At 39.3% G+C, this 18,944-nt stretch overlaps 1 protein-coding gene across 2 annotated transcripts; it reads right to left on the minus strand.

Annotated features, from left to right (window-relative positions):
- Position 1: 1 nt before the first annotated feature.
- On the minus strand, positions 2-17,499 carry trim25l (tripartite motif containing 25, like). 2 transcript variants are annotated; one of them, XM_057830460.1, is made up of 16 exons: positions 16,839-17,499; positions 14,806-14,901; positions 9,546-9,779; positions 9,328-9,487; positions 9,082-9,114; positions 8,952-8,984; positions 8,794-8,838; positions 8,678-8,713; positions 8,569-8,610; positions 8,425-8,484; positions 3,913-4,101; positions 3,057-3,137; positions 2,937-2,972; positions 2,799-2,867; positions 1,578-1,643; positions 2-1,376 (listed from the first exon to the last, which is right to left on the minus strand). In XM_057830460.1, exons 1-16 carry the CDS (start codon positions 17,445-17,447, stop codon positions 802-804), a joined length of 2,364 nt encoding a protein of 787 aa, XP_057686443.1. In that variant the 5' UTR covers positions 17,448-17,499; the 3' UTR covers positions 2-801. The 2 variants fall into 2 exon arrangements, with proteins under 2 accessions (XP_057686443.1, XP_057686442.1); XM_057830459.1 differs by having other exon boundaries at positions 3,913-4,104.
- Positions 17,500-18,944: the final 1,445 nt, after the last annotated feature.

Raw genomic sequence — 18,944 nt, forward strand, 5'->3', positions numbered from 1 at the left:
AACTTTTCAGTTTGGTCGATTTTAGCGATGCTGGTGGACAAAAGCGGGAGTGTTTTGCCTTAAGAAGGACTGCGTTTCCCATGAGGACCAGTGCACACCCGCACACCCCACAGTGTCGTATAATTATGATCTCACTGTCTCCTGCAGATGGATTAAAAATTTCTGTTCAGCAGCTGTGTAAAGGGTGAGTAGTAATAAGGTTATTAATCTAGCTGTGGCTAAACAATAACATGACGATTAGCACCCGTCTGCCTAAATGTAGCTAAACCCCCCCACCTCACCCGAACTCGTCAGCATTCATTTGGAGGTGGTGGGCGTCACGGCAGCGAGTGAAAGCCGAGCCAATGTATTGGTTGAGTCTCCTGGTAGCCCCCCCTCCTCGGACAAATGTTTTTCTCTTTTGATGCTCTGCCATCTTTGCAGAAATTGTGTAAAAGCGTTTACATCGACCTCCGTCTTTATAATGAATGGGGAAATGGGGAAGTGACGTATGACATAAAGCACTTTTTTGGTGTGGCAGGGTTCCTGCCACCCACCTTAAAGTTAATTAGAGCTGGTAAAAGCAATACAGACCCCCTCAAGATATAAAAGAGGTGTCATTCAACTAGTTGTCAGTTGACATCACAAATGTTATGAAAATATTTTATAAAGGTTGAAAAGTTACCTAGTGTTGCTGTAAGGGACAGTGGTAACTATTTATACCACACCTGCTTAACTGGATACAGAAGATGGGTGATTGAAAGTGTATTTAATGATGAACAAATGACAACCCAAAAACATATTTTGCCCTTGTGTGCATTTTCACATTGGACACAGCTTGATGCTATCAGAGGTGGTGTTAAATTGTCCAAGTGCAAAATCTAAACCCACTCCAACTCCACTCCCCACCCCAAAGACAGCATAAAGAGGCTGTGTAAAGTTTGCCCTGAAAGTGTGGAGGTGTGTCATGTTCTCGGCCACGCTGTAGAATGCCAGTGTTCCTGTGGACGAATCCACGTAGATGCCCAGACGGGGGGAGTAGGTGACAGGTATATCCCTCTTCTGGTTGTCGTGGAGTGCTGTGCAGCATGTGTCGGATAGCTCCAACGTCCATGATTGCACATTGTAGCCAATTCCCACCCTAGCGTCTGAGCCCTTCCTGGTCAGTGAACCATACGCCACACCAATAGAGGAGCCTCGGCCTCGCCACTCCACTTCCCAATAGGAACGCTGGGAATACAGCGGGTTCCCGCACATGACCTGAGTCCAACTGTCAAATCGTTGGGGAGTGTCTGGGTAGGGCTGCACTTGCCCCTGCAGGGTGGCCTTTGTGTTGCCCTCGGAGAGAACCAGGCGACGATGGGCGCTGTTTGGATCCAGGGTGAAATTTACCGAATCTACCGGAGAAGCAGAGAGAAACCATTAAATAAAAATAATACATGTAATTTTAGAATGTTTTCACAATAACCATTGTTGTTCCTAACAGCTGTTTTCAGTGATGAAGTAAATTCTTAAGATAAGAATGGTTCGTTAACATGCCGATGCTATGGATAGATTGTCAGCTACAGCTGTATACAGAATGCTGAAATAAGACTTACATTGTAGGAAGTCCTCTCTTTCCCTTGGTTCTGGAGCGTGGATGCTGTCAATGCTGATTTCTCTTACTGAGGATAGAATAATATAAATTAAGCCAAAAGGTGCCTGGCTGTGGGTGATCACAATCCAGCAAAACTGTTTTTAATAAGAAGAATATGGCAGAAAACACTCGGGTGACATGAAGTTCCGCTCTGAGAACCCCAATTTGGCCAAATTTAAAAATTGTCCTATATGCATGTGTGATACATCATTGGAAAGCTTAAAATCTCAATTTTCTGGGGGAAGACAAATTTTGAACAGGAACATTTTTTTTTTTTAACAGTAAAACCCTAACTGGAGGCGAGAGCACGCGAGAGCAGAATTAAATACGCCACGATTTTAACGAGATATTATCGCGTACTTACCTTGTTTCGGCCCAAAACTCCATGTAGCATGTATCACTGAGTGTCAAGACACAGCTGTGAATGGCCACAGCCAGATTTTTGGGGGATTTTATGGGTGAAACATGGTAATATAACAAGAGTCGCGATGCAGAAATCGCAGACATCAAGAAATAGTCGAGATTTTCATTTTCATATATTTACCCTTTTAAACGTTTTTTTTTCCCAATTCTTCTTTGTTTTGATCGATTATTAATCATCTAAAATATTGGGGAAAATGCGACAGTTACGAAAAAAATACAATTAAGCGATAGTTATGAGGTAGATATCCGTGACTTTTTTTACAGACACCAATTTTTTCATTCTGACGTAATTTGTTTAAAAGTTTAAATTATGTGACTAAAAATGACATACATTTCGAATAATAAATACGATTACTTACCTTCTTTTTACGGCTAGGTTGAAACAAAAGCGGTTGCGCGACATCTGTAAAGGGGTGTTTCAGGGTAAAAAGGGCTTATTGTGCCATGAATCTGCTATGGCAGCATATAGACATATTGTTCTATCAAACACAACAGTTGTTTTGGCTTAAAATACAGCATTTTCTTTTAAAGTGGAGTGCAAGAGCAGAAACTGCTCTTTCAGTCTTGTCTGTGTTTACCGCCATATGTTAAAAATTGTTTTCCCAGATTCTCCTAGTCGAAGAATGAATTGCCTGACTTGCAGTGAAGTATAAAGGCACTTTCAAACAGGCCTCATACAAAACAGTGCAATATAGTATCTGTACAGTCTCGATTCATTCCCCTGTCTCCAATGAGTAATGAGATCAGTCATTTCACTCACATGCGGGAAAAGCAGGAGTGTGATTATTGGCCATGGGGGAGGGCGAGTCCAAGAACAAACTGGGGTTAACTGTGAAAATACAAATGAAAATTAAATTCAAGTAATCATAGTGGATTTTGGCTAGCTGCTGCATTATACCTTCCGTTGGCATTTCAGACAGAGTTGGAAGCGCACCTGTTGGCCAGGTGTGAAACATGCGTATTTAGAATGGGACATTGTTGCCTTAGCAAATAAAAAGAGAAGTCTGAGCTCACGTGCCTGCAAGCGACGCGCTAGCTGTATGTGTGTTGCCACGACGGGACCGGAAAATACTGCTGATTGATGGCATCCGGCTAAAAGCTGATCAAAGAAGACAGGAAAAGATGCTTTGTTAGCTCTGACACACTTTCCCCCCTCCTCCTCCTCCTCCTCCTCCTCCATCAAAACACTATTTTGTGCACTTGCTACACAGTTTTGTGTACTGAGGCTTTTCTGGGTCAAATTGGTCCCATGTCTATGAAACTGGATTTGAAGTGTTGGACAGCTAGCTGTAACTTATGAGGCAATTCTTGTCCTTTGTCAAAATTAATCTGGAATATCCCAGATAGTAGACCGACTTTGAATAAACGTTGATTTTCCATCAAAATCATCAGTATGGTTGACATAGAAATATTCGACGTCAAGTGACGTTGAAACAACATTGTCCAATGGTATGTCAGGCGATGGTTGGGTTAACATGGTTTTATAGTTGATGAACTAATGTTGATAAATAGTTTATTCATGATTGACCAGGAAATATGATTGAAAAGTCATTGAATTATGGATGAGCGGGCGATTTGGTCGAAAACATAACATTGATTCAGCATTGTTCCAATATTATCAATAATCGAAATGACGTTTAGGTTTTGTAAGGATTTCAACGTTGAAACAACGTTAATTGAGGGTGCAAAAGTGACGCCGATTCAACGATATAAGATCGACAGCGGAATGTTGATCCAACATCTTTTTAACGTCGGTCTACTATCTCGGTCTACTATCTGGGATACTATGAGTGCATGGAAAACAGGACAAAAGACAACGTGATCCATCACACAATATAACAAAATGTTTTTTGATTGTGTATGTGTGTGTTTACCTCCAGTGGATGCTTGCACAGGAGCAATATTTTGAGTAGGGGTCAAGCTCACTGGAGTAGGAGTGGGAGTAGCAGTGACGCCTTGACTCTGATTGGACCTACTCCACAGAGACGAGGATCCTCTTCGGCTTGGAGTCGGACTGGGGGTTGGACTTGGTCTCGGACTGGGTCTTAGGTTGTCCTCTCCTCCTGCTGACAATAGGGAGGAATTACAATGAATAAAAGTAATACAACAACCATTGTTTTCTATCAGTACCTGGAAATTGCATCCTCAGAATTTACATATACAGCAAATGCTTCCCTTTAGTGGGTGTAATTCATGTACTTGTACCTAGGGGTGAAAGTAGGCCGGAATGCACCACAACGCGGTTCCGGCAAGTAGTTCGGCACTGGAACGGGACGGAATGGTGCTTTAAACTAGAGATGTGCCTTTCATACCTACACACAAACTATATTTATTTTCTCAACTCCAGGAAATTTGCAGAGTAGATTTTCACCTCGTGTTTATATATTTTATATAGTCACAGCTTTTGTCTATAATAAACATATAATTCCCAAATTCTGTCCAGTAATAAAAGCTGATAACTTTTTGGCAGTCCAACTGTAACTAAAGTACTAATGATTATTTTTTCCCCCCACTGTTCCAAAGATACATGATGCAGTGGTAAAACACATTAAACGCGGACAGTGTGTTGTTTTCACAACTGATTAGAAGTTGAGAAAATCAGGATCCATTATCAACATCATCATCCTCTTCTTCACTGTCACGGATTGACAGAATGTTTTCAATCTTCCTAATGTGCTTCAGCTCTGGAAGTAATGATCTAATATCTGCTGTACTTTGAAAACTCTTCAGCAAGGATCCCCAGGCAGTTTTTGGAGACGTTGCATTTTCTAGTTTTAATATATTTATTAGAGATGTCCCGATCGATCAGGATCGATCGGGTCCGATCACGTCATTTTCAAAGTATCGGAATCGGCAAAAAAATATCGGCCATGCCTTTTTTAAATATATATATATATATATATATTTTTTTTTTTTAAATTAAATCGTTTTCTAATTGTATTTAACGTTACAGACATAATATGTTACACTCGTCCAGAGTCTTTAGTTTAGGCTTAAGGTAGGGTTATCAAATTTATCCCGATAACGGCGGTAATAAGTTTAAAAAAAAAATGTATGACGTTAAAATATGTAATGCAATTAATGCATGCGTTGCACAAATCACTCACGCATTGTCGCGCTCAATCTGTAATGGCGCCATTTTACCTATATAGAGAGATAAAAGGCAGCGTAAAATGAGTAGAGTGAATTTTGGCAGCCTTTGGAGGCTTATTTTAATTGGCTAAAGCCTGTATGTTGAATGTATATATTCGTCCGAGTTTTATTCATTTTTTTCTTAATGCATTGCCAAAATTTATATGATCGGGAAAAATTATCGGGAATGATTGGAATTGAATCGGGAGCAAAAAAAAATCAATCGGATCGGGAAATATCGGGATCGGCAGATACTCAAACTAAAACGATCGGGATCAGATCGGGAGCAAAAAAACATGATCGGAACAACCCTACTTTAAACCCAAAAATATGACATCAACTGTCAAAACCCTATGTTAAAAACAACCTGCCTGGCTGCCACACACGCATCTCTAAGAGGAAAACAATCTACTCACATCAGATTTACATACACAAGTGTTAACAACAAGCCTAATAAAGTGCTTGTGTACCGTCATCCATTTCCCCCGATATTTGCTATTTATTTATTCCACAGACAGCACAGAGTTCTCCCAGCGTGCGTCTAATGTACCGTGTCGATGTGTGCATGCACTCAGCTAACCACCCTCCTTGGCCGGTACTCCAGTTGCCGGTTCAATTGGCTGACATACCGACAAATAATCAGCATGGGTAGTTAGTTCTGATTGGTTCAAATGCACATGTTTTCTGGTACAAAAAAAAAAAAGAAAAGAAGAAGAAGCTTGTTGAATTAATGTGATTAAAAAAAGGGCAATGCAACGGACAATTGATCAGATCTTTAAGGGAAAGGGAAGAGTTTAAGAGACTTATTTTATTTTCTCTGATGGGGAGGTTCAAAACATCATATTAATTTGATTAACTCTATGATGCCTGACCCTAGAAATAATGACCAGAAAATTCAGATTTTTTTTCAATTTGAAAGCTTTATGAGGTCCTTAAACGTAATTTTAAAAAATTGAACATTTTTTAAAAATCAATTTGTATATATTCTGTATATATATATATATATATATCCGTCCTGCTCCATCTGTGTCTTGTTCCAGTAGCCCACTTGACAACAGATTGTTCTGGTCCCCCAACATCTGACGCGAACCTTGTTAACCCGGGCGACGTTCGAGCCGGTATGACTCTATCATTGATTGTTCCGCTCATTGTGAGGTATAGGCATATAGCATGAAGGGCCTTGCCTAAGGACCCACATGGATATCACTATAGGACTGAGACAGTCCAGCACATAACAGCAGGGTGTAAGATGCTAGCAGGCAAGGCATACATGGAACGACATAACCAGGTAGCAGGCATAGTGTACAGGAACATCTGTGCTGAGTACGGACTGGAGACCCCAGAGTCAAGGTGGGCGACACCTCCGAAGGTGGTCGAAAACAACCGAGCCAAGATCCTGTAGGACTTCCAGATCCAGACAGACAAACTGGTGATGGCCAACCAGCCTGGCATAGTGGTGGTGGATAACCATCAGAAGACAGCAGTAGCGATTGATGTAGCAATCCCGAGCGATAGCAACATCAGGAAGAAAGAACATGAAAAGCTGGAGAAATATCAAGGGTTGAAGGAAGAGTTGGAGAAAATGTGGGGAGTAAAGGCAAGAGTGGTGCCAGTAGTGATCGGGACACTAGGGGCAGTAACCCCCAAGCTGGGTGCATGGCTCCAACAGATACCAGGAACAACGTCCGACGTCTCCATTCAGAAGAGTGCAATCCTAGGGACAGCTAAGATCCTGCGCAGGACCCTCAAGCTCCCAGGCCTCTGGTAGAGGACCCGAGCTTGAAAGGAGACACCATACCGCCCGGGTGGGCGAGAAAAAGATTTTTTATTTATTTATTTTTTAATCTAATTTGTATTATAAATGATACATTAAGCATTACATCCAGTTCTCGTGGTAAAACAAATATAAGTAAGATTGAATACAATAAGGTTTTTAATTTTCTTTTTACTGCAATTAGGTCCAGAAATGTTTGTCTCAAATGTGATACATTTGGCAGTATAGTTTATGTGCACTTTCAACTTATTTTTGTTCATTTACCTACGTTAGGCTGCTTATTTCCTTATAACATAAAAAAGTCAATGTTTATCTTCTATATATATATATATATATATATTCCATTACACTGTGCATAATGTAAGTCATTTGTACCTTTTTTGTTCATGCATGTTACTTTAAAATACAATTTTGAATGACAATCTGTTTGTCATGTATGCCTTGTTATATAGTGTGTGCATGTGTAAAACCTGTTTTTTATCCCCCCCTTTTTTCATTTCCGTGGCTTTAGGAGGTTTGAACGCCTCCCCCGAAGCCCCAAAAAAAGACATCTGGCTCCGTGGCAAACATTTTGTCAGGGAGTTCCGGCAAGAAATTCTTGCCACTTTCACCCCTGCTTGTACCTGTTTATTTTTCAGGTATTTACTTTTTGTATGTTGTTTTTTTGAATGATGTAAAAGTTAGTCCCTGAAAAGTTTGATATCAGCTCTAATGAATAATTGATTACAGCTCCAGACAGTGATGTTGAGGCTCCTGCAGTCTTTTTCACAAAAAACTCTCAAGATGACTGCAAAACTTTAGTCCAATGTTCTGCCAAATAGAGAGACAAAACACTAGAATAACCGGATTCTATTTGATGATTATTTGGATGAATTCTAGTTGAGTTTATTAAAATCTCACCCTTGGAATTTGTCCACAATGCATAGCTTCTTCAAACCAACACAATGGTTTCTTACTCAGTTTCAGGCATTGTTCTTTGACACTTTTTGGTTTATCCTGTCATGAGTCGACCGAAAATTGTGTTAATCAGTAGAACAGATGTGACTAGGTTTTTTTCCCCCTCTTTTTTTACTTACATTTTGTGGCACTCTACACATTGATTCATTGGCCTTCAATAGGGATTTGCCCAACACAATCCACCTCCTAACAAATTTGAATGACCACTGCCTATCCTCCTAGGTCAAATGGATTGGACATCTGTTGCCGTTAATGGCTCAAAATAAGGTAATAAAATGTCACACCACAACTACAGGAAACTATCGATACTATAGAACATGTCAAAACAACATCAATCAAACTCACTAGATGTGCCGATTATAAAATGCGTGCACATATGTTTTGCTGATCAAAGATTTGCTCTGACTAACTGTTCAGACATAGGAAAATTATCTAGGTGTGAGGACAAATATGTTATCTGATTGGTTAACAAAACAAGGAAGTACAAGAGCTGATATTGTCAGGAAAATTGGTTTGAACTTGCCTGACTCCCTTTCATCTCGCCTATGTCTGTCAAACAGTCTGGGTGACCTCTGAGGGACCTCTGCAACAGGAAGGAAACACAAATCCGTCACAGTGGCCGACAGCAACATATTAGTTTGGACCGTTAGAAATCAACAAAGCTCACCTCGTGATGTGTCTCTGCTCCTCACATCTTGACCTCTAAAACCTGCATTTAGGATTGTTCAAGAATTTAATCCATGTCCATGAACAGTATGTCTGGACAGTGTCATTACCCAGTTTTCGTCTATCTGCACTTCGTGATGTTGAGCCTGTAAGGTAATTTAGTTAAATTGGTGTGAATTACATTTGATGATCAGTAAAATAAAACAGAAACAGACGTTGCTCATACCCCCTGAACGGTTGTTTGAGTTACGTGATCCCAGAGCAGAAAATACTGTAGGTGGAAAAAGGATATCTTTATGTTATATAGTATATGTGGTCATTGCAATCTTGCTGCTGTTTTTTTTTTTTTTGTTTGTTGTTATTTTTTGTGCCGGAAAAACTCACTTTTTAAAAAGGCAGCTTTCTGATTGCGATTAGCTGCATGGAAAACAAACAAACAAGCAAACAAATAAACTGTTATTTCATCACAATGACCTTATAGCTGCATTTTCAAACTAAAAGATAACATTCTTACCACCACCCAGTGTGAACAAAGTTGTCTCGCTGACTGCAAATGGGGAAGACAAACATGTTGAAATGCTAGCAACAGTGGTGCATGTTAAAATCATCTCTACGCGCAATTTGCATGTTCTGCTGTGCTTACAAAGCCCCCCCGACCCCCAGTACTTACTTGCACATTCCAAAAACACGCATATTAGTTTGATTGAAAATCATGGACATAAATTTACATTTACAATCCAAATACATTGTAAATGCAGACCTTTTTTGTTGATCTTTCCCAGCTCTTGGTTGCACAAGTCCTCCACTCGCTCCCTTAGGTCCAAGATGGCATCACGTACAGGCTCAAAGGAAGCATCATGGTTAACCTGCACAGCTGGAAGGTCTCCCGACTCAAGCGGACTGCACATGGTTTCATACATCTGGAAGAAAATGTGTGTCTCCAAATAGACTTTGATAGCAGAGAATATCACCTCAAACCTGCAGATAGTAGATGTGGTCCTCGCATTGAGCCAGGTCCTTCATCTGAGTATCCCTCTTCTTCAGCTCCCTGATCTCTGCCTCCAGATTATCAACCACTTCCTGGGACTGCTCCATCTTCTCTCGGCCAGCCTCATCCAGCACCTCCTCTAAGAGTTCCTGAAGTCTCTCCACTGAGCGTTGGAGCTCCAACAGCGCCTTCTCTGAGTCGCTGTGAACACGTTCTGCTGAGCGCTGGGACCCATCAGTTACACCATTATGTTGAGGGCAACTAAAAGGTGGTTCTCAAACATTTTAAGTACCAGCTAAAAAATATTTATCTAAGTCACAGCAGATCGACCAGTATAAAGCCTTTGGCTGCTATTGACTACAATAGATATCCAAATCAAGGTTGCCAGTGAATGATTATGTTTCAGTACTATACACTCACTTTAAATCACAGACATATTGTAGATGGAATTACAAATGCTGTACAAGATCATTTGGAATTAACTAATGATATTTCGGGGGAAAATATAGAGGAACAAGGATAGTATTTATGATGACCTGAGAGCACCCAGGTTAGGAATGATTGTCATTATAAAGACAAAATATAGAAACACTAAGATTTGCTGATTAACAAAACAGGTTGACCATGGGCATAGGTTTGCATAGGGACGATAGGGACATAACACTAGCAACTTTTCAGGGCGCTCAAATTGTCCCCACCAACTTTTAAGCAACCTTATTTACATGATATAATAAGTTCAGTTATATAGGTGATTAAGATTGTCTTCCTATATGTTGTAAGGATAGAATTGACTATATAAATGTTAAGTGAAGTATTATTATTATGTTCAGACTTACATTTACCTCTTTTCACTTGCTGAATTTGCCGGTCCATTTCCCCCCTCAAACGCAAGTTTGATTGGCTGATGACTTGCATTTATTATAAATGTATTTATTTATTTAGCCTATGTAGACATTTTTTTTTTTTCAGATATTCATACATTAATCATAATCAAGGTAAAAAGTTTTCATATTTTTCTTAGTTTGGCTGTGCTTGCGGTCAAAAGCAGTAGTGTTTTACCTTTATTTATTTTTTTATACCCTGACTAAGACGTTTTTTCAGTTATATTTAATTTATGTATGTAGACAGACAATGTCGAGAGGTCTAAAGGCAAGGTTTATTTTGTTTGCATTCCTGTATAGTTAAGAGCTTATTAACCCGTTTGTATTTGTTGTGTATGTTAATATAATTTATGTTCAAGTAATGCAATTTAAATTTGCTAATAAAATCCAGACATTTATTTTTAAGTTTTCAAAATGTTTCGTTAGTTAGTTTGAATTGAACGGATACACGTGAAAGCTAGTATAAATCAATACAGATTTATTTTGCATTGATCATTTAGTCTATCAATTAATTAGGCTCACATTCTCACTAATTCATCCAATCTGTCTGGTCTTATTAATGTCTCGTCCCCAGCAAAAAGTGTACATGCAGGTTATGCTGTAATATCGTCCCTACATTGCTGGCCAAAAGTATTGGCACCCCTGCAATTCTGTCAGATAATGCTCAATTTCTCCCAGAAAATGATTGCAATTACAAATGCTTTGGTCGTAATATCTTCATTTATTTTGCTTGCAATGAAAAAACACAAAAGATAATAGGGGGAAAAAAATCATTATCATTTTACACAAAACTTAAAAAACGGGCCGGACAAAAGTATCGGCACCCTCAGCGTAATACTTGGTAGCAGAACCTTTAAACAAAATAGCTGCGAACAACCGCTTCCGATATCCATCAATGAGTTTCTTACAATGCTCTGCTGGAATTTTAGACCATTCTTCTTTGGCCAACTGCTCCAGGTCTCTGAGATTTGAAGGATGCCTTCTCCAAACTGCAATTTTCAGATGTCTCCACAGGTGTTCTATGGGATACAGGTCTGCGCTCATTGCTGGCCGCATTAAAAGTTTCTAGTGCTTTCTCTCAAACCATTTTCTAGTGCTTTTTGAAGTGTGTTTTGGGTCCTTGTGCTGCTGTAAGACCCACGACCTCTAAGGGAGACCCAGCTTTCTCACACTTGGCCCTATATGCTGCAAAATTTGTAGATAGTCTTCAGAATTCATAATGCCATGCACACGGTCAAGCAGTCCAGTGCCAGAGGTAGCAAAGCAACCCCAAAACTTCAGGGAACCACTGTTTTACTGACACTGTCGTACCGTCGGACTGCAGGACAGCTTGAACTTGTTTGAATGTTAGTCGATGTTCTTTATCCACCATCGCTACAATCTTTCGTTAAAATCTCTCGTCATTTTTCATTTCCGTCCACATCTAGGGAGATTAGCCACAGTGCCATGGGCTTTTCACTTATCGATGACACTGCGCACAAACATTCAGGTCTTTGGAGATGGACTGGTAGCCTTGAGATTGTCCATGCTTTATCACAATTTTGCTTCTCAAGTCCTCAGACACTTCTTTGGCCTTCTTTCTTTTCTCCATGCTTAAAGTGCTTGTGACACGAAAAAGCATGTTTATTTCATAATACACGCGGCATTTTATGCTCCTGAATGATATGGACCGCTTGGATGTGTGTGGAAGCGATCGCTATATTTATTTAGTTTTTTGAATCCCGCGCCAGGAAAATGAGTGACTTCCGGCTTCGGTCTCGCATTGAGGAGGAGGGCGCTGTGACGTGTACGGTAGAAGACGTCCTCTTCACGCTACAGTGTACTGTTGTGTATGAGGACGAAGGATTCAGCTGATTTTGCGGATTAATACTTTTATTTTTTGCATCACGCCAGCCAAACGGCTGCAGAAAAATCATTCTGTATGCGGGAGAGGCGTATGCGCCTTTTTGGAGTTTCAAAAGGTTCCCATTCACCGTGGATATTTACTGTGGGACCATTGGACTTACAAGGAAGTGAGTAAACATCTTGTTTTGTATTATGTCAAATACGAATACAGTGATTACAAAGTAAACACTATAAAATTCTTTTAAATAAAGGACTACTTACGTTTGATCATTGATAGGCATGTAAAAAGCTATCCTCACGCTCATTAGCAGTTAGCTGTTAGCACGTTAGCTACACAACAATTCCAGCCACCCTCCTCCAGGGAACGAACTGTAAATTGCTCTCCGCCGGGCGGTTTGCTGATCCGCAAAGAAACTCGACAACCGGGTCGTCATGTCAAATAATCCAGGCTAGTTATGTGTGATTTTCCACTTCGAAGACTTTGAAACATCCCTCGGTTCGGGTTAGCATGTCGGCTAGCTGTCACTCCTCCTGGTCTGTTTACATTCTCCGAAGCCGGGGAAGGGAAATGACATATGTCCGATTTAGGTGTGATAAAATATCGTTCGGCAGGTGTGACAGTAAAGGTAAAGTCAACTGTTTTGACCATTATGGAGTAATTTTGCCATGTCATCTTGAATAAATGGATTTTTATTATTTTATATTCCATTTAGCACAAGTTATTTGTCATGACCATGCCATTTATTTAGCAATTGGGGAAAGTACTTGGGTAAAAAGAATATCGTGTAAAAATATTGAAGTAAAGAGACAGAAACAATGACATTTTGCCGCTCTCTTCGTCGCGTTTTCCTCATTGTGAATAGCTCCCCCTCGACGGGCTGACTGGTCCTTCTCAAGCCATTTATATAGCTATTGGGGAAAAATACTTGGATAAAAAGAAAATCCTGTAAAAATATTGAAGTAAAGAGACAGAAACAATGACATTTTGCCACTCTCTTCGTCGCGTTTTCCTCATTGTGAATAGTTCCCCCTCGACGGGCTGACTGGTCCTTCTCAAGCCATTTATATAGCTATTGGGGAAAATACTTGGATAAAGAGAATATCCTGTAAAAATATTGGGAGTAGAGAGACTGAAACAATGACATTTTGCAGCTCTCTTCGTCTCGTTTTCCTCGTTCTGAACAATTCCCCCTCAATGGGCTGAATAGTAAAACCGATGAGCCTAGTCTACCGCTGACGTCATCCACCTGTTGGGGACGCTAAAGCCCTATAATTGTAGGCGTGGCTAACCGGCAGATTAAAAGACTAATTTCTCGTCATCTGCGCTTTGCTAAATTGTTATATATAGTCGAATCGTCTCAAAATATGATTCTAATTCACATAATAATGCCATTTAAGACTTTTTTTCTGGTGTCGTATGCTCTTTAATGTGGTACACACAAGGACACATGACAGATGTTGAGTCAACTTTAATCCATTTTAACTGGCTGCACGTGTGATATCGTTATTACCACCACCTGTTATGTGCCACAGGTAGGTAACAGGTGCTGTTAATTACACAAATTAGAGAAGCATCACATGATTTTTCAAAGGGTGCCAATACTATTATCCGGCCCATTTTTAGAGATGTGTGTAAAATGATCATGATTATTTTTGTTTTTTCCATTCTTTTTTTTTTTTTTTTTTCATTGATGTGTGTAAAATGATCATGCTTTTCTTTTTTTTCATTTTCTTTTGTTTTTTTTTTCATTGCAAGCAAAATAAATGGAGATATTACTACCAAAGCATTTCTAATTGTAATCATTTTCTGGGAGAAATTGAACATTATCTGACAGAATTGCAGGGGTGCCAATTCATTTGGCCAGCACTGTATATATTATTATTCATACAAGTTTTAAATTAGCAGCCTAAATAACGAGATAACAAAAAATGATTTTTTTGTTTAAACTGTTGATGGCACAGCACACGATAGACACAGAAACATTCAGGCCTTTGGAGATGGACTTGTAACCTTGAGATTGCCCATGTTTCCTTACAATTTTGCTTCTCAAGTCCTCAGACAGATCTTTGGCCTTCTTTCTTTTCTCCATGCTCAATGTGGTACACACAAGAACACAGGACAGAGGTTGAGTCAACTTTAATCCACTTTAACTGGCTGCAAGTGTGGTCTATTTTTGGAGTTTTGTGTAAAATGATAATGATTTATTTTTTTCCATTCTCTGTGTTTTTTCATTGCAAGCAAAATAAATGAAGAAATTACTACCAAAGCATTTGTAATTGCAATCATTTTATGGAAGAAATTGAACATTATCTGACAGAATTTCAGGGGTGCCAATACTTTTGGCCAGCACTCTATATGTTGAGACCAAACCTACGCCCTTGGTCTGACCTCATTCTGTGCATTATCTGCTTGTCATCCTGAAGTCCACTACTCATCAAAAATTATAACCCGAGAAAAACATGCATTTCCAGGTGACTCCAAACTTTTAAAGAGCAGTGTATGTGATATTATTCCAGATCGTACCTTCATCCCATCCATCATCTTCTTCATGTCCTTTAGTTCCTGCTGTCTGTCTTTGAGCTTCTTCTGATTTACAGCCTGCATCTCAGAAAGCCCTTTCTGTAATTGATTGGATAGGACAACTCATGACATCAGTCAGACGATGCAAGAAAACACCAGAGGATGGAGGAGTGTGAACAATGAACAGGAATGTTGCTAGGAATGTGTTCAGCCAGGCTAGTGGCAATGCAAAAGCCCAGGAGTTACTTTTTGTTGTGCCTCTCAAAAATACGGACTGGGTAACTGTGTCTACATGATTTGCAATGAATGATTGCACTGTACCATTTGAAAAATTACTCACCTACAGTGTATGGACAAGATTGACAATGAAACAAATGAAACCAGTTATTCTTCCCTACCTTAGCCCAAATGAAAGCTTTGAACAAAGTTTTTTTGTGTGTGTGAGAACAATCCTGTTTTCGTTAACAACACTATGATGATAAGGAAAATATTTAGTTGCCGACCCTTTTATTTATGACAATGACATAACGATAACGAGCCAAAAAAGTGTCTCAGATGAAGTTTGCCAGTTTAAATCTGATGAAATGAGAAACACAAAAATACTAATGCTTGGCATGTGAAATTTTTCAGACTGATCTTAGCCATATTTACTCATGTGTGGATATTTACTTATATATGTGGCGGAAAACACTAAGGTGACTTGAAGTTCTGCTCTGAGACCCCCAATTTGGCCAAATTTCAAAATTGTCTGATATGCATGTGTGATACATAATTTTCTGGAGGAAGAAAAATTTGAACAGGAAGACATTTTTGAAAAAAAAATTTTTTTAAACAGCAAAACCTTAACTGGAGGCGAGAGCACGCGAGAGCAGAATTAAAGACGCCACGATTTTAACAACATATTATCTCGTACTTACCTTGTTTCGACCCAAAAACTCCATGTAGCATGTATTACCGAGTGTCAAGACACAGCTGTGAATGGCCACAGTTGGATTTTTTTTTTTTAGTTTATGGGTGAAACATAGTGGTATAACAAGGGTCGCGATGCAGAAATCACAGACAACAAGGAGTGGTTGAGATTTTCTTTTTCATATAGTTACCCTCTTAAATGTTATTTTTCTTTGTTTGGTTTGATTATTTATCATCTAAAATATTGGGGAAAATGCGACAGTGACAAAAAAAATACAACTAAGTGTTAGTTATGAGGTAGATATCCGTTACTTTTTTACAGACGCCAAATTTTTCATTGTGACGTAATTTGTTTAAAAGTTTAAAATATGCAAGTAGATAATTTTTTAAAGTCGTTTTTTTTTTTTTTTTTCAAACTAAATATTAGACATCAATTAATGATTCTAAGCTAAAAATGACAGCCATTTTGAATAATAAATATAATTACTTACCTTCTTTTTATGGCTAGGTTGAAACAAAAGCAGTTGCGCTACGTCTGTAAACGGGGGGTTCCAGGGTAAAACGGAGAAATTCAAAATAGTTCGGAGGCTTAGTGCGCCATGAATCTGCTATGGCAGCATATAGACAACAGTTGTTTTGGCTTAAAATACAGCAGTTTATCTTTAAAGAGGGGTGCAAGAGCAGAAACTGCTTTTTAAGTCTTGTCTGTGTTTTCTGCCATATGTATTTATGAAAATTCTGTATACACATATCTATGTGTTCATTCAGCGTACTTTTGCTGTACCAAATATTTTTTATTCATTCAAAATTAAAAGAATTATCAAAATGGAAAATGGTTGACCGTTTATTTACTTAAATATATATATATATATATACAATTAAATATATATAACTACAATTGCAATACTGTGAGAACCGCAATATTTTAGCTTAAGTTTATCATACTTCATGAGAAAAGCATATACAGACGTGTGGTGTTTTTCAGACTAAAACTAGTTTAAAACTTACAATTTAAAGACTAATTACTTTGAACCATAAGACTAAAACAAAAAGGACTTCCAAAAGCAACACTATGTGATAATATAGTCCTATGTTTGCTGGTTAAAAAAAAAAGAAAAAAGTCGCACCTCTTTCTCCAGGCGTTCAGTCTTGGTTGACACGCTCTCATGGCCTTTGTGTTGGTTGTTGGTGCAAATCCAACAGATGAACACCTTACATTGGCGACAGAAGAACTCCTGCAGGTACTTGTGCTGGGTGCAGATCTTTTCTGCCAAATTCCCTGTCGGCGCAATTAGTTCATGCTCTTTCATGGCCTTGGTGGTCTGGTGAGGCTTCAGGTGTTCCTCACAGTATGAGCTCATGCACATCAGGCAGGTCTTGACCGCTGCCCTCCGCTCTCCCTTGCACAGGTCGCACAGCACTGCCGAGGAGGGTAGATTCTTTTTGGATTTTGTTGCCCCTCGTATGCTTTGATAGACTTGAGATCTTGGGGTTCCTCTGCGGAGTTGTTCCACAGCTTCGGCCAACATGGTGTTTCTGGAAAGCGAGGGCCGAGGACAGAAAGTCTGACGACACTGGGGGCAACTGTAGATACCCTTGGGATCATCCTTGCTCCAGTAGTCCTTGATGCAGGCCATGCAGTAGCTGTGGCCACAAGGGATGGTGACTGGATCATTGGGGAGGTCCAGACAAACAGGGCAGTTAAACTGCTCCTCTGTCCACAGTTTGTCACTCATGGTCAAACAAAGAAATAATAAGGCGCAGCGGTGGAAGACACCCGAGTGAGATGAGAATTTGCTCAGAGTCACAGGAGGAAATATCAAGTCTGGTAGAAAGGTGCGAGCAGGGAGCGGCTAAAGCCACTGGGCAGGTTTAACGGGTACAGATGGGTGTCAGCAGAAATAAATGGGAAATAAAGGAGGGAGTCAATCTTTTTTATGCCATTGATTATCCAGATACGTAGATACTGTATATTGTGTGTTGATTATAGAAACCCTGTGTCTGTAGAGTTAAATGTGAATTATGGATGAAGATCATGTAAAAATTCTGAGCTTAACTTCGAAATGACTATTCACACAAAGACTGAGAACTGTATGGAGTAGTTAACTGAAGTCAAATTTCAATTCACAGTATATATCACGTTATCAGAAAAGAATCTCAATAGTCTTCACAGCCCCACCATTGACAAAAAGCAATCACATCCCCTGATCTAAAGCCCCAATTGGACAAGTAAAAACTCAAAATCCTATCTGGGGAAAAACACAGAAGAAACCTTAATGAATCACAAGTGGGGGAGGGGATCCTTCTTCCAAGGCTTTCAATGCTAAATCTCACTTAGATATACGTATTTCAGCTGAGGATAGCCCTAAACAGCTATATATTTGTGGCTCAAAAATGTATAAGAGGAAATGAGGCATAAGAGAAAGATGCTTGATAAAGTAGCACCTACTGTATATTTCAAGGTTGAAGTACTGGTATCTGATTGACACTTGAACGTTGAGCTGGGCGTGGTTTCAGCACATTAAGTTGTCATGCACATAGCATATGAGAGCATGTCTTGATTTTTCACCAATGTAAACCCTTATTTTTTATACTTGGCAATTTTTAGACCGCCCGGAGGGAGGTACTTTTTTCTTATTCTTATTCGGGAGGGACACTAATTAAAATTGCTACTCGTCTGTTATTCGTGGACGGATCAGAACTAAGGTTGATCAGTGTTTTCTAGGGATGTTTATGCATCAATCCTTGGGACCAGATTTTATATTTTTGTCTCAGAACTTAATTAATTAAAATTAAGAATTAAACTTAAGAATTAAAATTGTCACGCCTCAGTTACTCGTGAACGGATCACTATGAAATTTTGTATATAAATTCTAGGAATGTACTGTATATGCACCAGTCCTGGAGCCGAATATTTAATTTATTGTTTCAGGCCAGATTGATTAGACTGATTAAAGAACTACCTACTTAAAAATGCTCCTCCGTTGTTCATGGTCTAATCACAATGGAATTGTGTATATTCCGGGTATGTATACACCATCAATCCTCAGAGTTATATTTTTTCCCCCAGGGCTGATTAATTACATGAACTAATTGTGAAATTATTGTTGCCTGTAGGTTACAAGTTAGCCAGTAGAGGGATCCCAGCAGTTGTAGTTGAATGTGTTTAAATCATTTTGGCGTCATCCAGCAGGGTCAATAGCAATCCTCTAGGTCAGGGGTTTTCAACCCAG

This window comes from Corythoichthys intestinalis, chromosome 2 (genome assembly GCF_030265065.1).
Source record: "Corythoichthys intestinalis isolate RoL2023-P3 chromosome 2, ASM3026506v1, whole genome shotgun sequence".
NCBI lineage: Eukaryota > Metazoa > Chordata > Actinopteri > Syngnathiformes > Syngnathidae > Corythoichthys > Corythoichthys intestinalis.

Bases quoted from the DNA above. Each gene is read 5' to 3' on its own strand.
- trim25l (XM_057830459.1), bottom strand. From the start codon at position 17,447: ATGAGTGACAAACTGTGGACAGAGGAGCAGTTTAACTGCCCTGTTTGT. The intron at 8,985-9,081 runs GTAAGAATGTTA...TTTTCCATGCAG, and splicing joins TTTGTTCACACTGGGTGGTG to CTAATCGCAATCAGAAAGCT. The intron at 8,714-8,793 runs GTATGAGCAACG...ATTACCTTACAG, and splicing joins CTCAAACAACCGTTCAGGGG to GCTCAACATCACGAAGTGCA.